This window comes from Aotus nancymaae, unplaced genomic scaffold (assembly GCF_030222135.1).
Source record: "Aotus nancymaae isolate 86718 unplaced genomic scaffold, 86718_ANA_hifiasm-v0.15.2.pri h1tg000077l, whole genome shotgun sequence".
Lineage (NCBI taxonomy): Eukaryota > Metazoa > Chordata > Mammalia > Primates > Aotidae > Aotus > Aotus nancymaae.
This window is the reverse complement of record NW_026988492.1, coordinates 18770626-18793630: the sequence shown is the minus strand read 5'-3', so window position 1 is coordinate 18793630 and position 23005 is coordinate 18770626. Positions and strand designations below refer to the sequence as shown.

At 37.9% G+C, this 23005-nt stretch overlaps 1 protein-coding gene across 1 annotated transcript in view; it reads right to left on the bottom strand.

Annotated features, from left to right (window-relative positions):
- The window catches only part of ITGA8 (integrin subunit alpha 8), a 187509-nt gene that overhangs the window by 48992 nt on the left and 115512 nt on the right, over positions 1–23005 (bottom strand). Inside the window, 4 exon segments of the mRNA XM_064368406.1 lie at positions 1728–1886; positions 5538–5643; positions 13619–13699; positions 19069–19148. Of these exon segments, the coding sequence (XP_064224476.1) occupies positions 1728–1886; positions 5538–5643; positions 13619–13699; positions 19069–19148 (426 nt within the window).

The window sequence follows — 23005 nt, the reverse complement described above, 5'->3', positions numbered from 1 at the left end:
AGAATTCACACATTGCTATGATTAGTTATTTAAGGGAGATATTACTTCATATTGTATTTAAATCTTATATTTAATTTCCACAGATTGAAAGTTTTAGGAAAATGAATATAATTGAATTGCATTTTAAAAATTATTAGCCTCAGACAGAATTTTACTTCAAGTCTATACATTAAAGAATAAGTGGAGAGCAGGGAACACCAGGTGCTTAGTATATACTATTGCTCAGTTTTCAAGAATCTGTCAGCGTCTAAGACAAGTCATCTATTAGTACTATCCCAGTCACTGTATGCCCCAAAGAAACAAATAACTCACAACCAACATGGTGTATATTAAACAAGTTACATAATATATACAAACATATATAAATAGTGTCAGATATAAACTAAACATCACACTCAAAAAGAGTTAGAAGTTTCTGCAGAATCACGTGCTCAAAGAATCTATGACTACAAGTACATGTTAAATGCAGTGCAGAATATGTAAAAGTTTTAATTATTTAAATGTTATACATATGCATTTGCAGATGTTGTTTTATAATAAGCTACTGTCCTTAAAGAATGTAAAATCATCTCAATGAAGAGCAAAGAGGAAATGAGAAAAAAAAATCCAGGAAGGAAGTATTTTAAAGTCTCATGTAATACAAGTGGCCTTATTTATTATTTCCACATAAAGAAGGAGGCTGTTGACCTATAAGTCATTTACTAATGAACCCCCGTTTAGTCTTCCCTTTGAATAGAAGGCATGTTGGGTTGAAAAAGAATGGCTTTCATAATGAGCAATGACCCAGTGCCGCTGGCTGAGGTAGGGGCAGACCTGCTGTGTCCTGGCTGGTGGCATTGGTGTTCCGTGAAGCCTGCACTGCACCATTTCTAACAGAGACACTGTGTCCTCGTAGCTACTAGGAGAATGTTCGTTCTTACATGAAGTTCTCTCCTGAGGACAACGTCTGACTACAAGATGTTTTTGTCTTCTGTTTTTCTTTATACAAATGTGGCATTTTCAAGGGCTTATGCTAATTCATATCTTTCTTTCCCAGAAAGACATTAGAGCCAAATTTGGATTTTAATCTGGATGGGATCAGATGAAATTCAGGCCCCACAGACTGGCATCATGTACAGGAGGTGGGAGCTTGTAGAGAGGCAGAATCTCAGGTCCAACCCCAGACCCTGCATTTTAACAGCCAGGTGATTCTGATGCAGTTTGAAAAGCACTGCTCTGGGCTTTAAGCTTCAATTAAAGAATAGGGTCCAGAACATTCCATTCTGGAAGTTCTCATGGCCCTTGGCAAATTATCACAGTTCACCACTCGCTATGAGCTGCAGCTGGAAGAGCCTCTTTTGGCAAAGATCCTTATGAAATTTGGCAAGAGACCAAAAATACTTTAAAAATAGCATTTTATACTAATTCTCCCAGACTTGACATGTCTATTTATGCTTTTGGCTTGGGTGTGCTGCTAATGGAGCCAAAAATAAAAGGTGCCTATTAAAATGGGTGAAATAAATAACAATTCCCAATGAGCAATAAAACTAAAATAAATTTAAGTTGTTTTAGGAGTGATATTTTAAATTAGGCTTGATGTTTTAACTATAAAACAAAAAGGTCTGATCAATGATCATTGAAGCAACTTAAAATGATTTCACTCTTCTCTTCTAAACAAGTCCAGTTTGTATTTTTTCCATGTTATAAAAATAAAATCAACAAAGCCACTGATTGGACCAGACTCCTACCTTTAGATCCTGTGGATTGATATCAGGATTAGTTTGACACTGCAGAGGTCCCAGAGTTTGAATATGGAAAATATAAAGAAGAAATTCATCCCGGGCAGAGAAAGGCCAGCCCACTTCCAGAATGGTGTCACTGATTGTACTTGGTCCAATATTGTGCAGCTGTAAACAAGTGGCATGTTATATAATGACACAACAGAAGGCAGAGAGATGAAATCAAACTCCATACCCTCTACACCCATTTTAAAAAGCATATATTGTTGGTTTTAAGTCATCCGGACTATGAATGTGGAAAATAAGAAAATTCAGTCTATATGGCAAGAAACACTCTGAAAACATCATGAGCTGGTGTTTAGAGAAAACTCTTCAATCCATGAAGCTCTAAGAATGGATTTCCTCAGTGAAGACCATACTAACCTTGTCTGATAATTGTGATGCTGGCTTTAAATTTATGTTAATTTAATCACACAATTAGAAATTTTAATTTTGATTATATGCCTCAAAACATAATGACTCCTTCTTTACGTTGAAATCTGCCTCTGCTTTCTTGACTACTGTCAATTGCAACCATATGTGATGCACTCTCTTTCACCCTCTAGAAGAATGTCCATCCATCAAGCGCCAAGGCAGGCCCATGATCACCACAGTTCATTCCAAGTGTGCGTTTCAAAGCTGAGCTCCTTCTGTTTCCATCAGCAAAACTCAAGGCAAGAAAGGCCACATCTCATAAAGAGATGAACATTTTTTAACATATGAATCCTTTTTTAACGTATGTACTTGGAGGACACAAAAGTGTTTGCCCAAAACATTAAGTGCATTTACATTTATTATGGTTTTTAAAAATTTACTTTAAAGACAGAAGGGATCTTCTGTCTTTTTCTTTTTTCTCACAGTTCTGAAAATTACAGTGATCTATAAAATAATGGATAATTGCTTTTGCTTACTAGATGGCCTGTTTAATTTACCTTATCAAAGAAGCATGGCTACTGTTGATATAGTATATTTTGATGATTGCTTTTAGCATTACCAGTAATTACCCTAAACTTTTATAGTCCATTTATGCTAAGATTTGAGGCAGGACTGCCCTGAAAATGATTGAGTCTGAATATATTTTCAAACTTTAAAGTTTCACCATTCTTGAGCAGAAACCAGCACACACAGCTTTATTAAATTATTTGACAACTTCTTTTTTTATTTTTTTCCAGTGAGATTCTTAATTAGAGTGGCTTTGGAGACTGTGTTATCCTTTTGCTATCAAAAGAGCTTAAGACAAAGTTTTGATCCAGCTTTGGACAAGGCTCCTGAATCAGAGCCTCAGATTGGGCAGATGACAGAAGTTTTCATGCTGATGCTGCCCAGGAATTGAGGCATCTTCCCCACGTTTGTAAACAGTTCATCAGTTTTGAAAAGGCTTTATTATTAATCTTAAGGGATGTTATTCATGTGCCTTGTAACCTGCGATGAAAGTCATAGGCAGAATTACTAGATTAGAGGCATGAGTTACATAGGGAAGGAACAGAAGGCATGAATCGAGAAGGAACCTCAAACAGAACGCCTTGGAACAGGGTTTTACCAAAATTCCATGCCTGGTCCCCTGAAAATGAATAGAGAAATAACTACTCTTGACTTTATTTAAAAAACAAAACAAAACAAAACAAAAAAAGCAGAGCAAATCAAAACAAAAACCTGAACAACTACTAAACTAACCCATTGCTATATGTTGGTTTCTTTTTTAGAAAAGTATTTATTTATTTATTAATTTATTTTATTTTATTTTTTTGAGACGGAGTTTCGCTCTTGATACCCAGGCTGGAGTGCAATGGCGCGATCTTGGCTCACCGCAACCTCCGCCTCCTGGGTTCAGGCAATTCTCCTGCCTCAGCCTCCTGAGTAGCTGGGATTACAGGCACGCGCCACCGTGCCCAGCTAATTTTTTTTTTGTATTAGTAGAGACGGGGTTTCACCATGTTGACCAGGATGGTCTCGATCTCTTGACCTCGTGATCCACCCGCCTCGGCCTCCCAAAGTGCTGGGATTACAGGCTTGAGCCACCGCGCCCGGCCCCTATTTTTATTTCTTTATTTAATATTTTTGAGATTGGGCCTTGTTATGTTGGCCAGGCTGGTCTTGAACTTTTGGCCTCAAGTACTTCTCCTGCTTCAGACTCCCAAAGTGCAGGGATTACAGGCTTGAGCCACTGTGCCCAGCCATATACGTTGGTTTCTAAGTGAAAAAAATTTAAATGTTTCAGGTGATGGGTCAACAGACCTTCTCCCTGTTTACAACATAATACCTCAAATGGGAAAAGAACATCAGCTCCTTTTTATGCATCATTGGTTCACTTCTGAAAAATATTTTACTAATCAACAAACTATTTAAAATCTCAGTATAAGATATTCATTTCCAATTTGGGTTCTTTGGATGAAAAGTAAAATTATTTTTATCTATCTACCATCTACCCATCTCATATATTATATGTGCCTTTATTATTATTTTTAAGCACAATAGTGAATAGTTCATAACGTTTTCTGACTGGTACCTTCTAGTTGGTGACCTGCAGTTTAAAAGATGGGTGGGTTGGCCGGGTGCGGTGGCTCATGCCTATAATTCTAGCACTTGGGAGGCCGAGGCAGGCAGATCATCAGATCAGGGATTCGAGACCAGCCTGACCAACATGGTGAAACCCCATCTCTACTAAAAATTCAAAAATTAGCTAGGCATGGTGGCGTGTGCCTGTAGTCCCAGCTATTCAGGAGGCTGAGGCTGGAGAATCACTTGAACCTGGGAGGCAGAGGTTGCAGTGAGCCAAAGTCTTGCCACTGCTCTCCAGCCTGGGTGACAGAGTGAAACTCTGTCTAAAAAAAAAAAAAAAAAAAAAAAAAAAGATGGGTGGGTTTTAAGAATATCTCAAAATGTAGAAAAAATGAAATAATTTAGGAAGCTAGCCATTTTTATGTCTAGGTTGTCCAAATATTAAAAAGGTAATAATTCAAAATGACAACAACAACAACAGTAATAAGATAAAGTGCTTTCAGCCTGTAATGGCTCTCATGCTAAGGAACAAGTGATTATATCCAGGATTACTCAACAGAACACCCATCACACCCCACTGCAGTGTGATAGCATAACAGCAAGAACCTACGCAGTATATACAGCTCAGAACTTGGGCTGATGGCTTTAAGAATGCTATCTACTGCAGTCCTAGCACTGTGAGGGGCTCAGGTGGATGGATCGCTTGAGCTCAGGAGTTTGAGACTAGCCTGGGCAACATGGCGAAACCCCGTCTCTAGAAAAAAATATAAAAATTAGCCAGGTGTGGTGGTGTGCACCTGTGGTCCCAGCTACTCAGGAAGCTGAGATGGGAGAATCGCTTGAGCCCAGAAGGTCAAGGCTGCAGTGAGCTGCGATTGCGCCACTGCACTCCAGCCTAGGAGACACAGTGAGACCCTGTCTCAACAACAAAAAGGCGGGTGGGGGGGCTGGGCGTGGTGGCTCATGTCTGTAATCCCAGCACTTTGAGAAGCCAAGATGGGCAGATCACCTGCGGTCGGGAGTTCAAGACCAGCCTGACCAACATGGAGAAATCCTGTCTCTACTAAAAATACAAAATTCGCTGGGTGTGGTGGTGCATGCCTATAATCCCAGCTACTTGGGAGGCTGAGGCAGGAGAATCACTTGAATTTGGGAGGTAGAGGTTTAGATGAGTGAAACTCCATCTAAAATAATAATAAATAATAATAATGCTAATAGAATTTGTTTGCACAGAGCTTAAGAATAAACCTCTAACACAACTTTAACACAGACAATAGCTACCTCATAAATATGTTCCACCAATGGTCCAACCTCCTCCTCTTTGCGGGGTTCTTCTTCTGGTTCCCAGTTGTGAATGGGCAGAACAATCTGCGGAGGGTGTGACACTCTGAAACATGAAATGCCCTGTTAATTGTTGGCAGTGGCCCAGGTAATGAATCGTTCACTAGTGGACAATACACTAACAGCAGCAGAAAAAAGTGGCTTTCAATTTATTCGAGTAGATATTGCCTACAGGGAAAAATGTTGAAAGTAAGGTCCAGCAGAATGATGACAGCAATAGTGAAGGATCTGAAACTGCTACTGCAGGCTCTCCAACCCAGAGGGCGACTATTTCACAGCATCTCATCTTGTGGGCCCTAAAGAAGAGTGGAGAGTGTTCCTGAGTTCAGATGAATAACCAAAACTATACATATACAAATATGTACATCCATCTGTTTTGCTTGTGAGAAGGGGTGTGTGTGCGTGTGTGTGTGTGTATGGGTATTTAACCCCTACTTTCAGCCAAATCAAGAAATGAGACTCTTGGCTGGGTAATCCCAGCACTTCGGGAGGCTGAGGCGGGCAGATCACTAGGTCAGGAGTTTGAGACCAGCCTGGCCATCATGGTGAAACCCCATCTCTACTAGTAATACAAAAATAGCTGGGCATGGTGGTGCCCACCTGTAATCTCAGCTACTTGGGAGCCTGAGGCAGCAGAATCATTTGAATCTGGGAGGCAGAGGTTGCAGTGAGCCAAGATTGTGCCATTGCACTACAGTCTGGGAGACAGGGCGAGACTCTATCTCAAAAAAAAAAAAAAAAAAGTAAAGAGAAGACGACTCTTTTTTTTGCAGATAAAAAAAAATCTAGGATGCTGTGTGTTGTGTTAAATGTCCGGTTATGAAGCAATACTGTTTCTGGTTGAAGATATCAGAGTAGAAAAACGGCCATTCAACATTCCTCCTTCCTATATTTCTTTGGCTTCCCGGGAAAGCCAGGCTCAGAGCCAGAACAAAATAAAGTGTGATTGAGTTATGGAGTGGTCTTCCAGATATCTCAAGTGTGAGAGAGAGACAGAGAGTTAAATGGTGTAATCATGAAAGTAGGATATTAACTCGACATAGGATTATTTTTTCCCGCAACTTACACCTAGAAAATGAGCATTGGATAAGTGACATACAATACATGGCATTATTCCTATAAAAAGCCGATTACAAACCAAATTGTTATTTTTATAAAATCTTATGATTTTATACTCCTCAAAACAAACCAATGTTTTCTAGCAGTTTTTAGGTAAAAGGTAGCTTTAAAAGAATTCCTAGACTTTTGACTAAGAGTAACCTCAGCTGAAAACATCTCTTTTGGCAATCAGATGTCATAGTGCCCCTTTAAAGGTATCTAATAATTAACATGGCCTCTGGCAACTTCAAATGTTAGCAAAATTTATTGGGTTATATTCTGACCCTAGGGCAAGCAATTTAATTTCTGTGTATCTCTCTTTCTTCATCTGGAAAATTATAAACTCTTTGGTTTGTATACCACAAATGATTGGAAAACATCTCAAATGCTTTTTGGTCAAAGTTAATTTGGCTGCATTGTTTTCTAGGAATGAGCACATTTTAAAAACAGATAACCCACAGAAATGTTGCTAAACTGCATACCTCTTCATATATATCCTTACTGTGCAACTGTTAAATAAGTACAGGGCATGACTTTGCTGGGCTGATACCACAAGCATTTCTACCTTTATACTGATTTCTCATTATGCTGTGCTTCATTTTCTGTCTTGGTTTGATTAAATCATGACAGACTGCTTTCATCAGAGAGAAGCCCAGAGAGCCTGGATTTCCATTCCTGTCTTGACAATCTCACCACCCAAAGCTCTACTTTGCTCTCAGCTTGGAGCAACAAAGAGTTGAGTTCATGTTCAGTTCAATATCTGTTATCCATTGTAAGGTTCTAGGGAAACTTTATATAATTATTTATTTATTTTTGAGACAGAGTCTTGCTCTGTCTCCAGGCTGGAGTGCAGTGGCGAGATCTCAGCTCACTGCAACCGCCGCCTCCCAGGTTCAAGTGATTCTCCTGCCTCAGTCTCCTGAGTAGCTGGGACTACAGGTGCGCATCACCACACCCACTAATTTTTGTATTTTTAGTAGAGACGAGATTTCACCATGTGTGCCAGGATGGTCTTAATCTCTTGACCTTGTGATTAAGGTCCTGCCTCAGCCTCCCAAAGTGCTGGAATTACAGGCATGAGCCACGACTCCTGGCTGAAACTTTTATTTGTGTATATATATATATATTTGCACAGAGCACAATACAGCACATAAGCTGAACACATTTTCTCTGAAAATTTTTGTTTTTATGGTCATCATTGCATAGGACTGGCCATAAATTCCCTAGGGTCATAGAATCATATGTATTTAGACCTTGACCAGTACTATGGAGTTGACATGGTCAAACCTCATTTTATACACGAAAAGAAGACCGTTGTACAGAGAAGTAGAGGGTTAGTTGCAGGTGAGATTTAGAAGTCAGATTTCCTAAGTACCACCTACTCTACTTCTAATATAAAATGCACCATGGGGGAATCCTAAGCCACAGTGATATTTAGTGAATATAACTTAATGAAGAAAAATATAATCTATTAAAACATCATGTCAAAATCATTTAAAAAGCATGACTCACAATTTACCCACTAAAGACTACTTCAATCCAGGGAAACCACAGCAAAGAATGATTTTATAAAGAGCTCAACTAAATCAGTGAAACAATGTTCATGGTTTTCAAAGTGAATTTTTTAGAAAGAAGGAAGAAATCAAGCAAGGAATACAGAATATATTGAACTACTTTGCCTAGGATGAACAGCCAGTGTGGTAATCTTACGATCCTCACTGCATAGCCCTCCATCCTAAGAAGGAAGATAGAAGGTTATCCCATTGAGACCCCTGGATAAGAAGAAGACTGGGGAACTATTAATGGTAACAACAAACATGAGAAGTGAATTTTGGGAGAAGCAAGGAATTAGTTTTTTTTTTTTTTTTTTAATTAAACCTTATTTTAAGGTAATTGTAGATTCATATGTAGTTGTAAGAAATAATATGAAGAGATTCCATGTACCATTTAGCAGTTCACCCAATGGTAACAGCTTGCAAAACCAAAATGTGATGTTGTATATAATATCACAACCAAAATATTGACATTGACATAGTCAAGAAAACTTCTTTTATCATGAAGATCCCCTTTTATAGGAACATCCAATTCCCTCTGTCCCTATCTCCTCCATATCTCTTGGCAACCACTAATCTGTTCCTCATTTATATAATTCTGTCATTTCAAGAATGTTATATAACTGGAATCACACAGGATGCAATCTTTTGGGACTGGCTTTTTTGACTCTGCATAGGTCTCTGAAGGTCCATCTGTCTGTCAATTGTTCATTACTGTTTATTGTTGAGTGATATTCTATCGGATGGATGTATCACAATCTGTTTAACTGCCAACCCATCAAAGGACATTTCGGCTCTTTGCAGTTTTTGGCCACTATTAACAAAGCTGCTATAGATATTTATGTATGGATTCTTGCATGAACCTAAGTTTTCATTTCTCTAAAATAAAGGAATTAGGTTTTCAGTAATTTGAAGTTTATACACAATCAGGAAATTCAAATCTGAGGATTTAGTAGTATGTTGTGAATACTATTTCAAATCCTTGTTTTCAAACCCTATCATTCCCAAACCGCAAAGACTGCCATGTATTGTATGGAACAGTATTGACTCTATCTGCTGCGGAACGTCTCCTAAGCAGACCTTGGCTGTTCATGTTTATGGTCTCTCTTAGTACATACCTATTCAATCCTGATGATTTTACAAAATCTGCAATCTTATTACTCTTCATAAGCTCAGTATATGTGGTGCTGTCTCTTATAGCCAAGTTTACTTCTTATAAACATGTGCTAAACTGATGCTCTGTACCACAAAATGCATGCAAATCTGCTTAAAGATGATGTTGTCTAGCTTTGAAAGAAATGGAACAATTATCAGTATTTTTTCCCACTCAAATAAATAAATCCATTTTGTTTATTTTTTAATTATAAAAAACCAGTAGATAAAAACTGCTTAAAATAATGCATGATGAATTACATCAGAAAAAACACCATCGACCGAAAAAAAGAAAAAAAAGAAAAAAAAATTTCCAGGAGACTCAACATGGAAGATTTTCAACACAGTAGCTGTTTGTTCTTTGAAGTACTAAACATTGAAACTAATGTTTTGCTGCATATTTGCAGGAAAGAGTTTTACTATGTAAATGGCTAAAAAGAATTTTAACACGGTCTTAGAGAATAAACTGTGGTCAATTGTTGGACATTGATCTAGCTATTAAAGTAACTACATTCATATGAGAAACTCAATTTTAATAATCTGTTTTGATTATTGGCAAAAGTGAATAGAAATTTTCTTTTTTAACTGTAAGTAATGACAGTAATATTCAAAATATTAATCTCATAAAATGGATATTGAGAATAAAGACAGTTATATTCAGCTATTAGCTGTCTTGGATTTAGTTACGGCTTAACAAATAGAAACATTTCCCAATCTTAAATTTATTTTGGAATTAAGAAACAGTTTCAACTTATTTTTGGCTAGAAAAAATAAGATACACTAAGCTTAAAGAAGGAGACAAAAGTTAATATACATTAACTGTAAAGTTTGAAAAGATATAAAAATAAGATAGTAAAAAATAATGTTTGTGTTTTTTTCCTCTGATTTTTAAAAATAGCATTTTTCTCATCGAGAGAGATATGAGAATGAAATTCGAAGTCAACAAAAATAAAACATCTAGATTAGCTCCAAACATCTGTAAATCAAACAAGTCACTTCTCATGAATCAACTCATGACTAAGGAAGAAATCACAAAGAAAACTAGAAAATGTTTTCAGCTGAGTTATAATGAAAACCCAACATATCAACATTTTGGTATGCTGCTAAATTTCTAGCACTAAATGCTTATATACAAAAAAACTCTCCAATCAATCATACAATTCTGCATAGAGGAACTAGAAATAGGAGAGAAAATCCAATCCAAAGAAGGCACAAGAAAGGATAACAAGAAAAGTGGAAACCAATAAAATAAAAAAAATTTAAAGAAAACAAAGAAAAAATTTTAATAAAAATAAACAAATTTTTTGGAAAGATCACTAATGTCCAGACAGACTGATCAGAAAACATTAAAAAAAGAAGGGACAAAAGGAGAAGATATAAACTACCAATGTGAAGAATGATGGAGAAGGCATCACTAGAAATCCTACAGCTATTAAAAGGACAATCAGAAAACATTATGAGCAACTTTATGCCAATACATGCAACAATTTAGATGAAACAGATAAATTCCTTTAATAAGAAACTACCAAAACCCATTCAAATAGAAATAGATATTACAAATAGCCTTACATCTAAGGATGAAATTGAATTATTAAAAACCATCCTACCAAAAAATCCCCCCAAAATCGTCTAGACTCAGAAGGCTTCATTGAATTTTAGAAAATATTTAAGGAATAAACAATACCAATTCTACACAAATTATTCCAGATAATAAAGCAGATGAAGGAATACTTTCAAGTCATCTTACGGAGCTAGCATTCGCCTGATACCTAAACCAGAAAAAGATACCGCAAGAAAAGAAAACTACAGATCAGTACTTCTAGCAAATATAGATGTAAAAGTCACTAACAAAATTTTAGCCAGTTGAATCCAAGAATATCTAAAAAGGATAATTATCAGGACTAAATGTGATTCTTCTCCAGAATGCAAGTTTGATTTAAAATTAAAAAACAAAAATTAATCAGTTCACCACTTTAATGGATAAAAAAGGAAAACAATTTAACCATCTGCATATATGCAGAAAAACCATTTGAAAAAAACTTAAACATACATTCATGTTAAAAATTCTCAAGAAGGCCGGGCGCGGTGGCTCACGCCTGTAATCCCAGCACTTTGGGAGGCCGAGGCGGGTGGATCACGAGGTCAAGAGATCGAGACCATCCTGGTCAACATGGTGAAACCCCGTCTCTACTAAAAATACAAAAAAATTAGCTGGGCATGGTGGTGTGTGCCTGTAATCCCAGCTACTCAGGAGGCTGAGGCAGGAGAATTGCCTGAACCCAGGAGGCAGAGGTTGCGGTGAGCCGAGATCGCGACATTGCACTCCAGCCTGGGTAACAAGAGCGAAACTCCGTCTCAAAAAAAAAAAAAATTCTCAAGAAAAGTAGAAATAAGAGGGAACATCCTCAACTTGATAAATGGTGTCTACAAAAATCCCTCAAGTTGTCATCAAAGTTAATAGTAAAAGGCTAAATGGTTGTTCAAGACCAGCTTGTCCAACATGGTGAAACTCTGTCTCTACTAAAAATACAAAAATTAGCTGAGCGTGGTGGCGCATGCCTGTAATCCCAGCTACTCAGGAGGCTGAGGTACAAGAATCACTTGAACCTAGGAGGTAGAGGTTGCAGTATGCCAAGATCGTGCCACTGAATTCCAGCCTGGGTGACAGAGTGAGACCCAGTCTCAAAATAAAATAAGTTATAGTATAGTTTTACAATGTAACACTCAGGCAATTGACATGAATGAATTACAGGTATATGCACCAAAATGAATCTCAAAAACATTGGTTTGAATGGAAAAAAAATCAGAAATATACATAAAGTATGATTTTATGTAGATAAGGTTCAAAATACTATCTCCCAGGCAGGATAACATGATCATTTCTGAGCATGAGCTCTGGTGACAGTTGCCTGTATACATTCTGGCATTTTCTAGTTTAATCTTCAGCTCCTTGTGCTTCAGTTCCCTTATCTGTACAAGGAGGACAATAGTTCATTTTAAGATGTGTCAACCCGGGGTAGCACCCAGAAAGGAACAGTAAATGTTAGACATTGCTATTATTCTCTAAGCCTCTAGGGGGCGCCCCAGCGGCACCAGGACAGCAGGGCAGGCCCCACGGCGACACTGGCTCTGCCTGCAGAAATCCCAGCTGTCATCACAGAAGCTTGTAAACCACCGTGGAAAAGGAAGGGAACCAGGATTCTGGAACCCCAGTGACAATTTGGTCCAAAATACCAGTTGACATTTTTAGCCAAGTCCATGATTGTTCTGAAAAACCAGAATCATAAGAAAAAAATCAATGAAGTCCAACTTCAAGCAAGATAAGAACTACACACAAGCCATTTCTGATTTCTTTTTCCCCAAGGCATGGATTTTGCAGCTGGTAGTCATTTCCTTGACCCTTTTCCCCCTGTCTCTCAATTGATTGTTTATTGGCACCTTCCTCAAAGAATAGGACCAAAGGAAAAAGATATAAAATAGAGATTCAATCGACCCTTGCATCTGAGAGTTATTCATTTATTAAACTCCAGATGTGGCGTGGTAGGGCTAAAATGTCATCATGCTAAAATAATTATTGGAGAATTGAGGGTTTTTTTTCAGGTAATCACATGGTGGTCTATTTTATCTGGCTTCTTATCAACTGATTTTTATAGTTTGATTACTGAACTGTCAATTTGGGGAATAAAGTGATTTTTTTTTTTTTTTTTTTGAGATGTAGTTTCACTCTTGTCATCCAGGCTGGAGTGCAATGGCATGATCTTGGCTCACTGTAACCTCTGCCACCTGGGTTCAAGTGATTCTCCTGCCTCAGCCTCCCGAGTAGCTGGGATTACAGGTGCCTGCCACCATGCCCAGCTAAGTTTTGTATTTTAGTAGACACGGGGTTTCACCATGTTGTCCAGGCTGGTCTTGAACTCCTGACCCTCAGGTGATCCGCCTGCCTTGGCTTCCCAAATTGCTGGGATTACAGGCATGAGCCACTGCACCTGGCATAAAGTGATTTCTTATTTTGATATTTTTGGAGTTATTATTTAAGGTTTACTCTACTTTCCAATGGAAGGCTAATAATGATCAGTAGAAAAGAGTGAAAATTAACATCCAAAATGAACTGTGATCTCTAATACATTGGGAAAATTCCACATTGTTTTCACTAGCATTTTATCTTAACCCTACATACAGAAGGCTATTATACTATTAAATGTGTTGCTTACTACTTACCCTCTTATTTCCACCTGTGCCACAGCAGTGATGTTGATTTGCAGGCTCACAGAATTGCTGTCTGGATTGTCCTTGTTGGAACTAAAACACAGGGAAATGTGATTTAAATATATTTGCTCAGATGTATTATTACAATATATGGTCATAAAAAACATTCTGTATATCACAGGAGCAACACACATCACTAACCTGATCATTGAGAAAAGAAGTGTATTCATTCTCCAAAATCATAACCATTTGTATAGAGAAACACTAAGATCTTTTATGATAACAGTAATGTGACACCTTTCTCTGGAAACACAATAGCTATCTAGAGAAACTAACACTTTTTTAAATGAATGAACTAAAAAGGCACTGAACTGAGTTCACTTTTGCAGCTTCTACTTTGGAGAAATTCCTCACATCTCTGTGCATATCATGTTCATTGCCCATCAAATAGGAAGCGACAGCTTAGCCAACTCCTGATTTTCCTTGCTAATAAAGAGGAGAACTGGCATGAATAACGCAGAGAAACACATAATCAAAACAGCATTGGTGTTTGGCTCTGGGATGCATCATACCATACATTGGCTTGGCAGCAATTTCATCTTCCTTATGGTTTATATCTTAAGTTAGTATTAAAATAAGCGTACATTCACTGCATACTCACCAGCCGACTAGGACAAGGAGTTGGAGGGTATTTTAAAAGACTGGTTTAAATAACACACTTTTCATTATCGACAGTACCCTGAACATATAAATAGACCCAAAGAAGTTGGACAGTTCATAAACAGCCAATTAGGAGATGATGTGGATATTTACAAAATGTATCAAGAATCTCTAGAAAGTATGTGTTTAACAATACTTCTTTGAACAGTGGCAAAATTATTTTTTGTTTGCTGGGCTTTTTTTTCCAGCAAATATAATTAGATATGAAACAACTTTTAAAGATGCATTTGTTTCAAAATGCATGTGCTGTAAGGAAAATAAAACATACTTCACAAAGAGGCTCAACCAGTAACTGAGTTTTAGACGCAGCTTCCATCTGCATTTTATAGTCCTATTATGCTTTCATTGAAGTCACTAAAAACTTGGCAAACTGAGACACGGCCACATCACCACTAACAGGTCATGTTTATATTCAGGTGTCATTAGGAAGAGAAGGCCTCCTCTTTTTTCATGATCAAATCTCACCCAGATTCGATGGGCAAGCTCTAGCACCAGGAGGATGGTAATGGGGTAGGTTCTGACCAGCTTTTGAAGCTTTCCAAATGCGAGAGCTGGAAAGGATATGATAAAACTGCTTGCAAAGCAGGAGGAGGCAGAATTGTTCCCATGATGCTTTTGAAAAGTCCTGGCCGATTGTATATACTGATAAGACAACTTAAACTGCAACCGCACATAAAAGATATAAACAGGCAAATGTCAGGCTCATTTCCTGGAATGGAGCATCACCACTAAGCCTGTGACTGAGCTGAAGGGACCTGTTCACCAGAGGCTGAACGCCAGTTTCCAGACCATTTTATTAAGATCACATCTGGGGAGGATCAGTCAACTAAAAGACATGTGTGTGTATGTGTTTTTAAGGCAGTATTCGGAATTCCAACCACTAAGAAGTAATTCAGTAATTGTATTTGTTGTTGACTTTATGGTTCCAAATACATTATGAGTAACTCTTTAGTTTGGAAATTTAAATATAGTTGTGCCACAGATGAACCGGACTTCTCTGTATTTCCACTTCACTACTTTGCAGCCATGGAAATTACGGTTATGAAAAAGCAAAGTTTCATTTAAGGTACTGCATAATTCTATTGTATTTTGTTCCCAAGTGGTTTAAATAACATACTTTTCACTACCCACAATACCCTGACTATGTAAATAGACATTGAACATTGAAAGCATCCTTGAACACAAGTCTAACATGAGGCTTTTCGAGGCTGTTTTGAAACGCAACAAGAACAACAGCTGATGCTGAATCCAGACCTTCTGGTCGGCTAATCATCTTCTGTCACACAGACTTGCCGTGACACTTGCTACTGCCTAGCAGTGGTGTCAGCAAAATCTTACCATTTCCCATGGTAAGATGGGAAATAGGCTTGATAAATAACTTAGATGCTACCTTGACCTCTTTCCTGAAAGGAAAGCTCCCTCACTAATACGACTGCTACATCCAAACAAGCCATCCATCACTGCCAGGGAAGCTGAACTATTTAAACTGTTGGTGCTGGTTCTATACAAGAAATGATTAATTTCCTCTTTACAACTGCACCCTATGTTACGTACTATGGATAGACATGTTTTTCACTTTATTACTGCGCGGCTATGTTCTTTTTTACTATCTCTTATTTCCTATTTTCTAACATTCCCTCTATGCCTTCTGTGGTCTTCGGAATGTCAGCAAAGATAACACAGTGTTCGTCTCACCATTACTAAGGAAGCAACTCTGAGGATGGTCACAAAGACCTATTTGTATGTGGCAATTGCAATCTGAGACACATACACAAGGAGGAAAATGTTTACGTCGTGTAGAACGAGGGCATGGAGAGAACGCTTAAGGCAAATATTTGCTAACAGGAAATATTTTAAGTCTATTAACATATAAAGCCCATTTCTTTTTTGACTTCTATTTGTGAAAAAGGGATTCATTAAATGCAGGTCATGGCAGTCAATATATGGTTTGTAAGAGTTTAGACTTTGGAACATTTGGTTTAATTTATTTTTGGTTTAAACATATTTAAACCAAATGCAAAACCATCCATCTACATCCTTATTTTCAGCTTTGGAGTCAGGCAGCAAAGCATGCAGGTAAACACTCACCCCTCTCAAATACCCTAATATTCGAGTACTTACAGTGTTTTGACAGTTTTTACAGTGTACACTGTAAAACTCAAATACTAATATTCTTTTTTTTTTTTTTAGATAGCGTCTTGCTCTATCACCCCAGGCTGGGGTACAGGGCATAATCTCAGCTCACTGCAACCTCTGCCTCCTGGGTTCAAGCGATTCCCCTGCCTCAGCCTCCGGAGTAGCTAGGACTTCAGGTGCGTGTCACCACAAAATGCTGGGATTACAGGCATGAGCCACCGCGCCTGGCCTCAAACAAACACTGTGTTCTTGTTTTTATATCTACAATGTATGTTTTGGGAATTTAATGGTGTTATGTATATTCCAGTTCTTTCTGCATTTCTGCATTTTTATATTTTTCAGAGTAATGTTAAAATAGCCACAAGTAGAAATGGAACGTAATCATTCATGACCCATTGTTTTACATGAAGGAGAAGGTTAAAAAAGTGGCTATTACTATTTTACAGCAAATTCAGCACTTCATTACCAAATTCATTATTTAGGGAAGGCATCTAGAACACCGCCTAGTGTTTTGGGTTTTTTTTTTTTTGTTTGTTTGTTTGTTTGTTTTTTTGGAGACAGAGTCTCACTCTGTTGCCCTGGCTGGAGTGCAATGGCGCTATCTTGGTTCACTGCTACCTCAGCCTCCTGGGTTCAAGCGATTCTCCTGCCTCAGCCTCCAGAGTAGCTGGGATTACAGGCGCCCGCCACAACACCCGACTAATTTTTTGTATTTTTAATAGAGACAGGGTTTCACCTTGTTAGCCAGGCTGGTCTAGAACTCCTGACCTCAGGCAATCTGCCTACCTCGGCCTCTCAAACTGCTGGGATTTCTTTTGCTTCTTAAATGAACTGCATCCATTCTCTTTTGTAACTTCAACCAAGAGTGAGGAAGAAATATCAATGAATTTGCTTTGTACCTTTGTACCAGACTACCTTTCTATATAAAGGTTGTGTATTTTATGAGAGTTGTCTTTTCCCAGGTGACACAAACTTCATGTCACTGGAGGATCAGTGGCACAGACAATGATAGAGAGGAATAGAAACTTCAGGTTACTATCTGGAGGGATGGTGGTTCTTTGCCATGATATGGTTTTTTGTCTTTGTTTTTAAGATACTTAGAAATATCAACAAAAGATTTCCAAAATAAAAATATTTAGGACTACCTAAACCTTCAATATATTTTTATAGATAGAAAGAAATGATTTAATATGCTTTTGGTAAAATGAAGGAATATTACAGAAGAATTCTCTCCATCTGTCTCCCATCACTAAACTGTATCCAAATTTAAAAAGCCTAAAATTCAGCAGAAAATGTTTAAGTTAAATTCAAGAAAGACTTCATTAAGCTCAGAAATGAACACCTAAGATAAGCTAAGAAAACCTTTCTCCCTAGAAATCTATCACAAAGTTTGCCTGGGAGAGTGATTTGTGACACAGATTGCAGATTTTTTTAATCTGCTACATTTTTACAGAGTTTATATATTTTTTTAAAAAATCCTAAACCTTTTATTGAAATATCTATTAAAAGGTAACCCATTGCACAGTCATTATTCTAAAAGTTATCACACTCTAATGATACTTCTTGCAAGATATTAAAATAAAATTAGAGATTAACCATCTTGCACACTAGTATTTGAGACCCAAATTGTGGATATGGACTTCATAGACATTTTAATACTTAGAGCAAGGGTTCACCATGCCAGGCAAGGTATAAATAAATACAGAAGGCCCACATATCCCGTTTACATCTGTGTTTTCAAACTTTTTAAACTGGAGACCACAAAAAATACATACATCTCACTGGACGTCTTACTATACATATTTATACTTACATGTATAGTATAAATATAAAATATTTATAACATTTCATGAATATGTATTATATTGTATGTCACTTTCCATTCAATTTCCTTTTAATATTGGTCTAGAGACATTAAACTGATTCCATTACCCAGCTAATGGGTTGAAGTCCACAGCTGGGAAGACTTTCTGCGGGTCTTCCTGTTCATGAAATATTATTTTCAGCCACGAAGGAGCAAACAGAATAGGTGGTAAGAGGGTAAAATTACAGATGAATTCTAGAACAGCGTCAGCCTTAGAAAAGAGAGGCAGCTACCTATGTGGCTCGGCTTATCATTGCTAGAGAAGGGTTTGCCCTCAAAATAGAGTATCTCACCTGCATCCTGCCACAGTGCTCACAGGTAAGCCATCAAAGATTCATTTAGTCTTGAAAGCTGAAGAGACTTCAGCATTGCAAATGTGAAATCTAAGCTTTTTTGCACAGATTTTGTTCTCAGGGACTAGGTGACATCCAGCTGAGAGCACAGGAGTTAGGGTGGGGGAGGGTATGTGCTCTGGAATGAGGAAAAGCAGGAGTAAAGCAGGTGGGCGGGTGCCCAGGACAAAATTTCGCTATCTCATAACTTCAATCTCTTTTTCAAAACCCCTAAAATGTTGAAATAACAGAAACAATGGAGAAAAGCAAAGAAGAAATGAGCTATGAAAGTCTGGGTGCTAATTTCAGAAGAGCTTTTAAGGCAAATGACCCTGACAAGTGGCATCATTTCACTTTGGATCTCTTTTCTGTTGAGTGCTGTCAATAACGTAGGCATGTAAAGGTCTAACCTTCTGATTTGGAGATCGAAGTTAATGCTCATGTTTGTTTTCTCAAGACGTGGAACTGCAAATCGGAGGCCCAGAGAGTACTAAAAAATAAAATAAAATCATACAATACACAAAGTTATTACATGAGAGTAGCTTGTACACAACATAAAAATATTTAGTAAGTCATTCTGCAAAACGCCACCCTGGATCCCCGTAACTCTCCTTTGTTCTGCTTCTACCCCAGGCGGCTGAGAGCTGAGAGAAGTCGTGCAAAGAACTGCAGGGCCCAGAAGATTCAGGTCACGGTACAGGTTGGTTCTCTCTCCGTTTAGTCCTGTACTGCCTTTTCTCCTGCCACCTTTTTGTGTGTTAAATTGAAAACAATCCAAAGCTATGAGAAGAAACTGATTGACTGATTGATTGATTGATGAGACAGGGTCTCACTCTGTCACCCAGGCTGGAGTGCAGTAATGTGAGCATGGCTCACTGCAGCCTCAACTTCCCAGGCTCAAGTGATCCTCCTTCCTTAGCCTCCCAAGTAGCTGGGACCAGAGATGCACACCACCACACCTGGTTAACTTTTTTGTTATTTGTAGAGACAGAGTCTAGTCTGCTCTTGAACCCCTGGTTACATGCAATTCTCCTGCCTTGGCCTCCCAAAGTGCTGAGATTACGAGCGTGAACCACCACATTTGGCCAGAAATTGACTTAGAAAACTATGATGCTTCTATTTGATGGACATTTATATAGTCATTGAAATTATAGCTGTGAAGTCAATGCAACAATGTGGAAAATGCTTCTAATGTAGTAACAATCAACAATGAATGAGGGCTACAATGTTTATGTGCAATGCATCTCAGCTATGGGTTTAAAAGTCTACAAATTGAAAAATTCATCTACAGTACAGGAGTGCAGAGGTACTATAGGAAAATGTTTCAGAATAATATGTTCTAGTTGAGGTTACAGTTATATGGATTATTTTCTCCTTTTTTATTTTTATAAATTTTTAAAATTGTTTTTATCATTTTTATAACCTGGAAATAGATAAAAACATTGGGAAAATAAATCTAGTGATGATATAAATAAGGAAGTTAAATTAATAGTTAACACATCTGTAATATTATGTTACTTTCTTTTCCAAGCACTGTACTATGCCTTACACACATGATCTCACGTAGTCCCCAAAAAGCACTCTGAGTTAGGGGCTGTTATTGATGACATTATACAATTGAGCAGCAACCTGAGGATTAGAGAGATGAAGTACCTTGCTCCAGGTGGAGTGCAAATAAACCACAGAGCTAGAATTGAAATCCCTGCAAGCCGACTTTCAAATCTGTTATCACAGCCACTACAGTAGCAGAATCAAACCACTAACAAAACCTCATATTCATATGAATCAGTAACAATATGAACTAATAATCAATCGCCTCTTTTGTCATAAATCAGCAGCAGCAGTTCACCAGCCCTTAATGAATATGCTTCGAGCCATGTACTGTCCTGGCAGCTTTACATTTGTCCTATCATTCATTGCTCCAAACAGTCCTACAGGTAGGTGTTTTCCCATTTCAATGTAACTTGCTCAAAGTATCATAGCTGATAAAAGGTATAGCTGGTACTTAAACTCAGATATGTCTTAATTATAAGCCATTATGCAAGGATAATTTTTTTTTTTGAAACAGAGTCTTGCTCTGTCCCCCAGACTGGAGTGCAGTGGCCCTATCTCAGCTCACTGCAACCTCCGCCTCCCAGGTTCAAGCAATTCTCCTGCCTCAGCCTCTTGAGTAGCTGGAATTATAGGAATGCGCCACCACTCCCAGCTAATTTTTGTATTTTTAGTAGAAATGGGGTTTCCCCATGTTGATCAGGCTGGTCTCCTACTCCTGACAGCCTTGGCCTCCCAAAGTGCTGGGATTACAGGCGCGAGCCACGGTGTCTGGCTGGATGAAATGTTTAATGATTTCAAAGGAGCAATTTTCTATCAGGTGTCTGCACATGCTCTTCTCTTTTCTTTAGAAGTCTTTTGGCTTTTTCTTGCCTTTTCTACTTGAAGAACCTCTAACTCATGCCTCAAAGCTCAGGACAGGATACATCTCCTGCAATACATCCTGTAATTCTATGGGCTGGGTCAGGCAGAATTGTTCTCATTTGTATTCTCTCTCTGTTTTTTACCACTCTTCCACCACTCAACTTATGACACTGCTAATTTTGAGTTTCTCATTGAATGAAGATGGTATGTTTTTATCTTTATATTGCTACTCTAACTTGGAACCTGGCATATAGAAGCAGTGCAATAAAAATTGCCAAAAGAATGATGAGAGTGGCCAGGCACGGTGGCTCACGCCTGTAATCTCAGCACTTTGGGAGGCTGAGGCGGGTAGATCACAAGGTCAGGAGATCGAGACCATCCTGGCCAACATGGTGAAACCCCATCTCTACTAAAACTACAAAAAATTAGCTGGATGTGGCGGCGCATTCCTGTAATCCCAGCTACTTGGGAGGCCGAGGCAGGAGAATCTCTGGAACCTGGGAGACAGAGGTTGCAGTGAACCAAGATCACACCACTGCACTCCAGCCTGGCGACAGAGTTAGATGAGGGTGTGTTCTTGTTTGCTCATTTCCAGTGATAGAAATCTTACCATATTGCAATAGAGGCGACCTAATGTTGGTTTTCCTTATAGAACAATCAGCATGGGATGATGAAGACCCAGTGAAGGTGTGACAATTTCATACTGGTAAGAGGCGCATATGTCCTTAACTAGTACCAAACACCAGATCTCATGGCATTGATTTTAAAGTGCTTTCATTGACCCCACCATTTTTTTAAAAAAATCTTCCCATGAGAACATTTGCAACCTGTTATAAATCTTATTGGCATATAAACATCTTATATTACTATAGCTACTCTATGAAAATGACTTTACTATTTAAAAATCAGAAGCAAAGCTTCTGAAGACTACTTTGAATATTTTGTTAAGTTAAAATACAAAATCACTTGAAAATGATTTTTAAAAGATATTAGATAGAAGTAAACATTCCTAGCAATTTATGATGCTTTTAAAACCTTTAGCACTGCTTTTACATTTGGAATTTTACCACAACCCACTGAGAGTATTCTTTTTAAAGTACAAAATGAAGAAAACAAATCAAAGTGTTTTATAACAAAACAGAATGCAATAAAATTTGATGTGTTTAAGGGCATTAAAGAATGAGATAAGAAAGCTATTAGGTTTCTTCTACTATGGCCCTCAGAGATAAATGAATATAAACAATTTACTTCCCTGACTTCTAAGGATTATTTGCTGGTAAAATGAATTGGCATCCTTTCACATAAACACATTTGTGGTTAAGACCACACTGGGATTTTCCCTCCATTTTTAAGGATACTGGTGGCCAGTTTTGTTCCAAGATTACCCTTAGATGGCCTCTGGTCTAGATGTAACACTTCTAATATTGAAAAAGGAATGAGTGACCAGTCACCTACAGATGCTAACACTATTCTACCACATCCATTCAGTTCTCTTTTGCCTTAGGTAACTCTCTTCATATTAAATTAGGTGGTTGGATTTTTCTCAAAAACTAGCAAAACGATTCATTAGCTTCTAGATAAAAGGACTATTATAGTGAAAAATGTTCTAATATCTCAGAGTAGACATCCCATGCTCTTTTTCATGGCTTCATTTTAAAGTCTCATCTGTTATTCATTAGTTTTTATCCAAGGACTTTTCACCATGTTGCAGACCAGTTAGAACATAGGCTTTGAGGTAAGGCTCGGTTTGAATCTTCATTCTAACCTTTACCCTCTGCGAGGCTTTGCCCAATTCATTTGACTTCTCTGAGCTTCAGTTTTCTCATCCATAATATAAAGAAAATACTTGACACATAGGCTCGTTTTGAAAATTCAGTAAAATAACATAAAAAAGCTCCCCTCTTCCCAGTGATGAATTTATAACCGAGAGGA